Raw genomic sequence first — 10,922 nt, 5'->3', positions numbered from 1 at the left:
TGTGGTAGTGCTTTCAGTGATCAATTACATCTATGTCACAAAAAACACACAGGAGCAAACTGATACATTCAAGGTGGAAAACCCTTGAGTAAAACCTTATGGTTGACAAGCATATACTCAGAGAAAAATAGTATGAAGCAGAGACTGGGAAAGTCTTTTATGGGAAGATAGATCCTCTCATCAGTGACCATAGGTCACATCATCAGTGAGCTTATAGTTGGCAGAAATATAATGATCATGGAAAAGTCCTTGTTCAGAAATAATACCCTAGTAGGTATCGGGGGTTTTCACAGGAGAGAAACTGTTGGAAGACCTTTGAAGGCTGTGAATGTGGCAGGGTTGCTAGTGGTACATTCTGCCTTATCCTCAGAGGAAATCATAGAAATAAAACTATGAAAATAGTAACTAGAACATCTTCAGCAAAATATGAAAGAACACATGAGCAAATAAGTCCTGTGAAAAGGAATGTTTTAGAGATTTTGATCACAAATCTAACATCATTATACAGCAGATAATATACAGGATGTGTATTTTAGGACAATGTACCTTGAATCACTAGTTGATATGTCAATTACTAATTAAAAGGGGTTGTCAGTGTTACACATCATTGGTTAAATTTGTAACACAATGTACCTCTTCCCTCTTTTTTGATATGAGTCTTCTATTCCCAACCAAGATCATTATATGATTAGCTCTTGTGTTTCTTTGGTTCCAAATTTCTTCACTTGTTATTTCAGACTACTGAAGCTCTTCAAAAGGAAAAATGTATTTAATTTAATAATGTAACACAAGTTTGGATCTGTTTAACTTTATAAATATCACCCCCAGAGGAATGAAGTTCAAAACTTGTGAATAACCAGTTGGCCATACTCTTAATTTAGAATGTAGTCCTCTGGCCGGGCGCGGTGGCTCAAGCCTGTAATCCCAGCACTTTGGGAGGCCGAGACGGGTGGATCATGAGGTCAGGAGATCGAGACCATCCTGGCTAACACCGTGAAACCCCATCTCTACTAAAAAATACAAAAAACTAGCCGGGCGAGGTGGCGGGCGCCTGTAGTCCCAGCTACTCGGGAGGCTGAGGCAGGAGAATGGCGTGAATCCGGGAGGCGGAGCTTGCAGTGAGCTGAGATCCGGCCACTGCACTCCAGCCTGGGCGATAGAGAGAGACTCTGTCTCAAAAAAAAAAAAAAAAAAAAAATGTAGTCCTCATCCTAACCCTGTGGTTTGTCTTATTGTTGGCATAAACACCATTCAGAATAGTTTGAATGATCTATTTTCTTTACCCGAAACTGTTTCCTTTATGTAGGATCCGTGGATGATGGCAGTGGGAAACAAAGCAAAATTTCAAGCTAGCATTTTTAAAAAGCTGGATTATATGCACGTAGCTATTCTACCCTCCAGCAGCTGTAGTTAAAAACTGCATATGCCTGTATCAGTTGAAAGAGACGTACAGTATAAAGATCAAATTGTTCTGATAATTTCTTGTTCAGGGGACATATTTGGAGTCGGAAGGGGAAAGGACTCAATTTTATAAAACAGGATATGAATACTTTTCTAAAAAGTGTTCATGTCTTATCTCTACCTAAATTATAAATTCCTTGATAGTTTGTAGGCAATTGTGTATACCACAGCAGATACCAAAATATAAATTAATTATATGTAGATTTGGAAGATAAATGAAGGTGCATGAATAACCCAGCGGACAATTGATAAAATTACTTTTGCCATTGAAGGAAAGGAGCTACCCAAAAAAAATTCTAAGGATTAGTATTATTCTAAAAAAAAAAAAACTTAAAAAAAAAATCCTGACTAGAGACTCATTTCTGTCATAAGAGGGGCAGAACAGAGAAGGAATAGGATTCACAGAATAACCCCAATTAAAAGAACAAAATAACTTCATTCTCTAAAAATAAAGGACAGCATGTAAGATGGGTAAAGGTGAGATACTTTTGGATGTCTTGGATAAGAACCCTGAAATTTGTCTACAGATCTTTCACCTTGGAGAGTTGCTACTGTTTGAAAGATCCTGACTCCTCTGTGGTATGCTGAATTGGAACATATGATTTATCTTCATCATTCCTTCTCACCTGGGGTTAAGACCCTTGTCCTCTCCTGTAGTCAGAGTTCCTTCCTTTGATCTAATAAAGATAAATCCATGTTAGAAACAGTCCTGCTCACAAGGAAAAATAAAGTGGAAGTTTCCTTAAAGTGGGTGCCTCACAATTGAAACCCAAACTCTGGGTTATTGGGTGATCACAACAAATAGTTTTTGAGCATCTGCACTGTGGCAAACACTTGTACACACAGGATACACTGATGAACAAAATATAAAGGTAGTGGCCTGTAACAGGAGGGATTCAGTACAGATGCTCTGCAGTTAAGAGTATAAGAAATGGACTCTTCTTCAACCTGGACTTCAGATTCTCTCTACCTTCAGATTCTCTCTTGCCTTGTGAATCTGCACATCCCATCATAGCAGTCGTAGCATCTTCTTACTCCCTGAACACATAAATCAGGATGTGCTACGGGGCTGCCCAGGCCTGTCCTTGGGACCAGGTGTTGAACTCACTTCAGAAATTGGCATCCCAGCTAAATAAATTTAACTGGGTCCTCAATTCCAGGTTACCTCTTTCAAAAGGCATATCACCCCTCGCCTTCATAAAAATTGTAGCCGACATTTATTAAGCGTGCCGTTTGCCAAATGGTGACTGCATTATTTTAATAATTTAAAAAATTTAAACAGTTGTTTTTGTTTTGTTTTGTTTGAGACAGGGTCGTGCTCTGTCGCCCAGGCTAGAGTGCAGTGGCCTGATCATGGCTTACTGAAGCCTTGACCTCCTGGCCTAAAGCCATCCTCCCACCTCAGCCTCCAAAGTGGCTGGGACTACAGGTGCATGCCACCACACTCTGCTAATTTGTGTATGATTATTATTTTTTTTTTGGTAAAGGTAGGGTCTTGCTATATTTCCCAGGCTGGTCTCCAACTCCTGGGCATAAGTGATCCTCCCAACTTAGCCTCCCAAATTGCTGGGATTACAGGTTTGAGCCATGGCACCCGGCCTCTAGTAATTTAACGCTCTTATATGCTCCATTTCCATCTTCATGTGTTTTAGGGAAATATTTGATTAAATTTGAGGCCTCATTCCTTTTTCCTTATTACAGGTAACCACACACTGTATGCAGTTGCATGTGGTCATTGATCATCATAGAGATCGCCCCCGTATTTGGCCTCAAGACAATTCTCGGCTAGACTAGCCTTGCCCATTCTTTTCTGCATCCCTTGAAGGAGATTCACAATGTCCACAAATTTGGTCCACTCTGTGACCGCTGTCCCCCTATTCCCCTTCAGCCAATTCGCCTTTGGCACACCTTGTTGGTCCTGAAGAGGCCCTCAGAAATACGATTCCGGCCTAAACGCCCAACAGACTGTATTTTCTATTGAATGGAAACTGACACCTCCTAAAATGAACTGCAGCCATGATGCTTCTTCCTAACGGCTCAGTATGGAGTAGAGTGCGCGGCCATCTTATTTTTTTGCTCCGTCTGTTACAAGTTTTTATAATTTTCTGATAATTTATCCAGTTTGCGCAGTGACTGAGGTGCCCTGAAATTAATTCAGTGTCTTCCAACGCCGTAGTAGCAGCCCTTCCGGGTTCTCTGGCGGGAGTCGCGGAGATGGGCGTGGCCAGGATACGTCACAATGAGAGACCGAGAGACCGAGGGAGGAACTCTGACATCTGGGAAGGCCAGGTTTCCCGACCAGATGCCGAGGGCCCTCAAAGACCCTAGCAATGGCTGCGGAGGGAGATGGAAGTCGTTTTGGACGCAGGCTCAGAGTTTGGTCCCAGCGTTAGATGGAGTCGAGAGAGACTCAGGATCAGATGGGTTGGGGTCTGGATGTGGCTCCAAGTGAAAGGCCTGTGGGGGTCAATGAAGGGGAGCCCCCTCTTCTGAGATCATGTGGGACCCTGCGTCCTGAGGTTCTCCCTGGGTTTACTCATCGGAGAAGACTGGCTTTGGTGTTAGGGCTCCTGGCGGTCAGTAATTAAGAGACTGGAAGATATTAACGATTGATAGCCCAACTGTCAAGGTTTATGGTCCTTGAGGGAATGCTGTGGGAATCAGTGGTTGAGAAACGGAGTGGGAAAGTGTGTGTCCATGAATGAACTTGGTGTCCAGTCCGGGTTTGCAATTTAATGTGATAGAGAAGCTTGGGGCTGGAGAAGGTTTTAGTGAAAGAGGTTTCAGATTTAATTTGCAGTCAATGTTTGAGGAGGCCTGTACATGTCTGTGGTTTAGGGGCCTGAGGAGGCTGGAGCTTTGGAGGCCCAAGGGCCCTGGAGAGTGGGTGGGTTGAGGCTTAATAATTGACTGCTGGTTACAGCTGTGATTAAAGCTACATTTACCTAGTAGATCTACATGCAGTTCAGTTCTTCAAGTCCAAGTCTGTCTTAAAAATAGCAATGAAAAACATTTCCCTTCCTATATTCGTATCACTGTCTACAAATTTCTGGACAAGGTAATTATGAGTTTGCTACTAAAGTCGAGTTTTTTTCTCTCTAGTTCCCAACTTTACCGTGTCGTTTCATAAATATTTTCTTTCAGATTTATTCCAACACAAGAAAAAAATCTCTATTACCCACACTTCTGATTGTTATTGAGGAACATTTTTTTCGTTTCTTCCTACAGTTTTCACAATTGCAATACTTTGGGTAAATATTTGATTTCATCACTTAAATTCTCATCACAAACATACATACATGTATGTATGTATATATAGTATATATCTCTAGATACATCTATCTATGTATCTGTATCTATCTATCTATCTATCTATCTATCTATCTATCCATCCATCCATCCATCCAGAGGTAGTCAGTCTTGCCCTGTCTTCCAGGCTGGAGTACAGTGGTGCCATCAGCTCACTGTAACCTTCAACTCTTAGGCTTAAGAGATCCTCCTGGCTCAGCCTCCCAAGTAGCTGGGACTACATATAAAATTTTTCAATGGCTGTATCACATCAGAAGGTTGTACCAGTGGCTTAGTAAATGGAGTCACATTAAATGTTTGCCTTAATTAGGATGGAATTGACAAGTATAAAATATTCAATTCTATTTCTATATTTTCTCTCTATATATAACATTCTCAGTCTCTAATTACCCAAGTTCTTCCGTTCCCACCCCAAGATTTGTGGTTCACTTTTTTATGTCCTAGACCTTATGGTTACATTTATTCTTAAGTAGCTTATACTGTTTCTTCATAATTCCTCTAGAAAAGGAAGTCATTTTTTAAAAAATTGAGACAGAGTCTCACACTGTTGCCCAGGCTAGAGTGCAGTGGTATGACCTTGGCTCACTGCAAACTCCAGGTCCAAGGTTCAAGGGATTCTCCCACTTCAGTAGCTGGGACTACAGGCACTTGCCACCATGCCCGGCTAATTTTTTTATTTTTTATAGCAATGAGGTTTCACCGTGTTGCCAAGGCTGGTCTTGAACTCCTGAGCCCTAACGATCCACCTGAAGCATTACCTGCCTCAGACTCCAAAGTGCTAGGATTACAGACATGAGCCACTGCTCCTAGTCAAGCATTTCTTAAATCCAAATATTTGCTGGAGTATGCTTATCTAATGCATGTATTAAGGCCTATTCCTCTGAGAGTCTGGGTTGATTAGATTTGGAGTACAATCCCTGATAGTGTTGATAAAATTCTCTAGGGGATGCTGCTGTGACATACTTGGTAACTCACAGCCCTAATATATGCTAAAATGGATGGAATTTTCTGAGAAACAAGAAAATATCTTCTAATAGTGATAATTTTTTATTAAAAAAATATGAAACATCTATATTTAATACAGGATTTGAACACAAGGTATTGTTAGAATTCTAGGTTGTGTGAAGTTACATGTCAAGATGTTACTGAAATGCCAAGGGTTTGGTCTAGGTCCCGTTGCTTGCCACACAGAAAGACAATCACTGAGATAATGAGTATTGCGAGAGAAGAAAGCCTTTTTTGGGTAACATCAGGTGGGAGAGGAAGATAAATATCAAATCTGTCTCCCCACAACCAGCTGAAATTGGTGGCTTATATAACAGGCAAGGAATATAAAACAGGAATTAGGGAAGGGTAAGGAAGGGGAGCTGGCTAACAGGAATCAGGTGGTCGGTTAGGCAATCACGATGGATGAGGGGTCTGCCATCTCATTGTCTAGGTCCAGTGATCTGGTAAATTTCAGTTCCTTGATACTATCTGGGAGGCCTGATGGTTGGTTTCAGGGGAAACGAACTCAGATAAGACAAATATAAGTTTCAAGCTTTAAGACTAGGAGGGTCAATGTCTATATTTATTCAAAAAGACTGTTAACATCAGTTCTGTGGGGAAATCAGGGCAGTTTAAAAAATGATCAGCAAAGATAGGGAATATGGTAGAAATGTAAAGGAAATAAAGGTTAAAGTGATATATAGAGCATAGGGAATGATGGCATGATATGTAAAAGGCATATCTAAATTTTGAATAAAGATAATGAAGGGCAGAGAATGAAGAGATTAAATGGAAAATTTGTCAGGCCATGGGGGAGACTGCCAAAACGAAGCCAGCCATATGAAAGCCAATGTTAGAAGGTGTCTGTAGGGGAAGTAGTAGAATGGAAATGTGGATAAGTGGGGTAATCATAGCAACATTAACTTTTATTGCCAGGCTGACTGGATTTTGTGTTAGTAATTGAGGTAGCATGGTAGAGGGTAAGTTTCTTTTGTATTTTTCTAGCCTATGGGTAGTCTTACCTTTCACACAGTAACAGTAATGATGCAATAATAAGGAACAGCCAGAATTTCATATATAAGTATAAATATAAATATATATATATGTGTGTATATATGTATATAAATTACATATATTTTTTGAGATGGAGTCTCGCTCTTGTCCCCAGGCTGGTGCAATGGTGTGACCTTGGCTCGCTGCAACCTCCGCCTCCTGGGCTCAAGCGATTCTCCCACCTCAGCCTCCCTAGTAGCTGGGATTACAGGTGCCCATAACCACACCCAGCTAATTTTTTGTATTTTTAGTAGAGATGGGGTTTCACCATGTTGGCCAGGTTGGTCTCAAACTCCAGACCTCAGGTGATCCACCCGCCTTGGCCTCCCGAAGTGCTGGGATTACAGGCATGAACCACCGTGCCCGACCTCTAAGAAATATTTAAAGGTGGCATAAGTCTTGGCTTAAAAGGAAGAAGGTGGTCCCTTAGGCCCATTGTGTGATGCCATCCAAGACGTAATTGTAGAATTATAGAAGATGCTATTAGTTACATGACAAGGGATGAGTGTATTAGGGACAATGAAATGGGAAAAATTCAGATGTGACATCTGTGTAGGTACCACATGCCAAATGTGACTGAAGAAGGTGACAGACAACACATCTGGGCACCAGCAGCAGCACCCATTCAGTAATACATCTTATCCTATTCAGAAGCACATCTGCTTCTGGAGAAATCAACATGGTTCATTGGCCTGTTGCAAAATTTCCAAATGATCATTGTTTCTCATATTTCCCTCTTTCTTTAGAAGCACAGGAGAATGTGCCCACAGTGAAGCTAAAGGTTGAACATTAAGAATAAGTTTCACTCTAAATGTGAGATTGGTGCTTTGGGAAAATTAGTTTGATGATACAGAATGAAGAAAAGGGATACGTGTTAAAAACAGGATGACCATCTAAGAGCGTCGCAGATTAAGCTGAAGTCAAAATCTGACATTCTGACTTGACTCTCCCAAGATACTTGTTTAAAATAAGTGTGTCTGCTTATTTCCCTGATGAGTGTTTGGTTCCCTTTAGTGGTCTTTTCCAAGCCAAATGTTTAAATGACTAACATCTTGGTTCTTTGCCTTAATTTTTATTCAGTTTTGGCATTCTCTGAACATGATCTCATCTAGTCTTTTATCCTTAAATATTTATGTCCTGATATTTTCCACATTGCCCTTCTCAAGCCCTTTCTCAACATTTAGGTATCCAGTTGGGTACTTTGTACTTTAATATCTAATAAAAATCTAAATATGTATGTTTTTAAAAGTATACTTATTTCTCCTACATTCCAAACCTCGGTAATATTCACTCTCGCAAAGGCAGTTTCCACTTATCTCTTGACTCAAGCAGAATACTTAGGAACAAACCTTAATTCCTCACTTTCTTCATCCCCTCATTTTGAACTCATCAGTGAGCCTTGTCTTCCTCCATTATATCTCCTCCTTTCTTCCCCCTCTCTCTGTCTCCTTTGCTCCTTCAGACCACTTCTCATAATTTGCAGATACCTCATTTTTTAGTTTGCTTGTGTTTTTGTTTTCCCCAGCCAGAACGTAAGCTCACTGAGAATAAAGAATATGTTTGTGTGTCACCAGCATCAGCACCATGGCCAGTACTTGATGGGCATTTAATAAGGATTTGTAGAATAACTGAATGCAGCCCTCGTAATTTTGGATCAGGTTTTCCTTCAACCTCTATTTCTCTCATCTAAAGGTGATTTTCTTGTTTGTTTTAATACTCTCTCTGCATGTTTTTCAAGATGATATTTAGAAAGTAGCCAAATCTATATTTATTCATTGTGAGTTATTTAAGCTTGCTTGTATACTTACTGCTTTTGCCACATGGTTTGTGTAAATTTTTTTTTTACCAGTTGCCCATAGATAAGGAATATTATTAAATAGTATTTATAGGCCGGGTACAGTGGCTCACGGCCTTTGGGAGGCCAAGGCGGGCAGATCATGAGGTCAGGAGTTCAAGACCAGCCTGGCCAACATAGTGAAACCCTGTCTCTACTAAAAATACAAAAATTAGCTGAGTGTGATAGCATGCATCTGTAATCCCAGCTACTCAGGAGGCTGAGGCAGGAGAATCGCTTGAACTTGGGAGGCAGAGGTTGCAGTGAGCCAAGATCGCAACACTGTACTCCAGCCAGGGCAACAGAGCAAGACTCCATCTAAAAAAAATAGTAATTACAATACTAATATTATAAAATTTAATTAAATTAGATTACTTAATATATTGTTACATAAGTATTTTATTATGTTAAGGAATCTAATATCATTAAATATTATACAATATTATTATTATTATACTGAGATCATGTAGTAGACAGTAAAGAGCCAGTCCACACCTTTGCATTTATTGTTTTTTCCTTTTCTAGAAATAAAAAACGTTGGTCATCTTTTTCAGGGACATTTGGATAATCAACGATGTCTGAAGAGAATGGAACAATGCTATGAACATCATGTCTTTGAAAATACGGTTCATCTGGGCCAGAATCATTTTCCTTTAGGGTAAAATCATGGAAAAACTCAAATTTTAAACAGAACAGGAAGCCATAAAATAGAGTTCTTATGAGTGAAATGCAGATGGGAAATCCTTTCTCCATGCAAAGCATGAGAAATTTTATACAAAATCACTTTCCCTGGATGTAGAAAATCCATTAGCATGAAGTCTCAATTTATTAAGCATTGGAGAGCTCCCCAAATTGAGAAACCTCATGTATGCTGTGAATGTGGGAAACTGTATACCACCAAAGTCCAGGTTCACTGAACATGACAGAATGCATACAGGAGAGAAATCCCATGAATGTGCTGAATATGGCAAAGAATGTTATAGAAAGAATGTATTACGCATGAAAGAAACAAAAGAGAAGAAAAATCCATCAATGCATTGAATGTGGAAAGCTGTCCTCATTAAATCACATCTTCTTTTACATCAGAAAACCCATACTGGAGAGAAACCCTGCATATACAATGATTGCAGAAAAGGCTTCACCCAGAAGGACAGCTTCATTGTACAGCAGGAAACTTTTACTCTAGAGAATCCCTGTATATGCAGTAAATGTGGACAAAGCTTTATCCAGAAGTTGGGTCTCATTTCACATCAGAGATTTCATATCGACAAGACTCCCTTTGTACGTAGTGAATGTGGACAATCCTGTTCTCAGAAGTCATGTGTCATTACACGCCAGAAAATTCATAAAGGAGAGATGACTCCTGAACGTAGTGAATGTGGGAAAGCTTTCATAGGAAGCCACAGCTCATTGTACATCAAAGAATTCATACAGGAGACAGAACTTTTGAATGTATCACAAACGGGACGGCTTTTGTCTACAAGCCTTGCGTTATTAAACATGAGAAAATACAAGGGAGAAATGTCAATTCGGCGAAGGTGGAAAATCCCTGCACAAAGAATTGCAGCTTCTTACAAGTGAAACTGTGAACACATAAGCAAAACCCTGTTAATGCAGTGATTGTTGCCGGGCGCGGTGGCTCAAGCCTGTAATCCCAGCACTTTGGGAGGCCGAGACGGGCGGATCACGAGGTCAGGAGATAGAGACCATCCTGGCTAATACAGTGAAATCCTGTCTCTACTAAAAAATACAAAAAACTAGCCGGGCGAGGTGGCTGGTGCCTGTAGTCCCAGCTACTCGGGAGGCTGAGGCAGGAGAATGGCGTAAACCCAGGCGGCAGAGCTTGCAGTGAGCTGAGATCAGGCCACTGCACTCCAGCCTGGGCGACAGAGCAAGACTCCATCTTAAAAAAAAAGAAAAAAAAATAGGTAGTTTTGTAATAATGTTTTCTAATAATAAAGAGATAAGGTATCAATTTTTTATGGACTGGCCACAAGAGGTTCAGGACCATCATTATTTATTTTCACAGTATTACAAAGTCACGAACTACTTCAAAGTTATATCTGTTGTCTGTGTGTAAATTAGTAGTTATTCACTTTGCATATTGACAAGCTCTAATCAATGCTATCAATTTGGCTTGTTGAGCAGAGATTGCCTCTAGAAGATAAGCACTTTCTATTCCTTCCCCTTGGGATACTATAACATAACCTGCTTGTAAATTTGAGATTAATCTTTAATTAAGATCTGTCTGTAAATCAAACCACACCAGTGTTACTAA

At 40.2% G+C, this 10,922-nt stretch overlaps 1 protein-coding gene across 2 annotated transcripts; it reads left to right on the top strand.

The window, feature by feature from the left end:
* Positions 1–3,752: 3,752 nt before the first annotated feature.
* On the top strand, positions 3,753–10,309 carry LOC108524102 (zinc finger protein 350-like). 2 transcript variants are annotated; one of them, XR_001883978.1, is made up of 3 exons: positions 3,753–4,519; positions 8,336–8,502; positions 9,199–10,309. XR_001883978.1 is itself a non-coding variant. In XM_017864996.1 (2 exons), exon 2 carries the CDS (start codon positions 9,686–9,688, stop codon positions 10,223–10,225), a length of 540 nt encoding a protein of 179 aa, XP_017720485.1. In that variant the 5' UTR covers positions 8,262–8,502; positions 9,199–9,685; the 3' UTR covers positions 10,226–10,309. The 2 variants fall into 2 exon arrangements, 1 of the variants encoding a protein (XP_017720485.1); XM_017864996.1 differs by lacking the exon at positions 3,753–4,519 and having other exon boundaries at positions 8,262–8,502.
* Positions 10,310–10,922: the final 613 nt, after the last annotated feature.

Source organism: Rhinopithecus bieti, unplaced genomic scaffold (genome assembly GCF_001698545.2).
Source record: "Rhinopithecus bieti isolate Rb0 unplaced genomic scaffold, ASM169854v2 scaffold_2723, whole genome shotgun sequence".
Lineage (NCBI taxonomy): Eukaryota > Metazoa > Chordata > Mammalia > Primates > Cercopithecidae > Rhinopithecus > Rhinopithecus bieti.
Note: the sequence above shows the minus strand (reverse complement) of the source record. Positions and strands in the feature narration are given on the sequence as shown.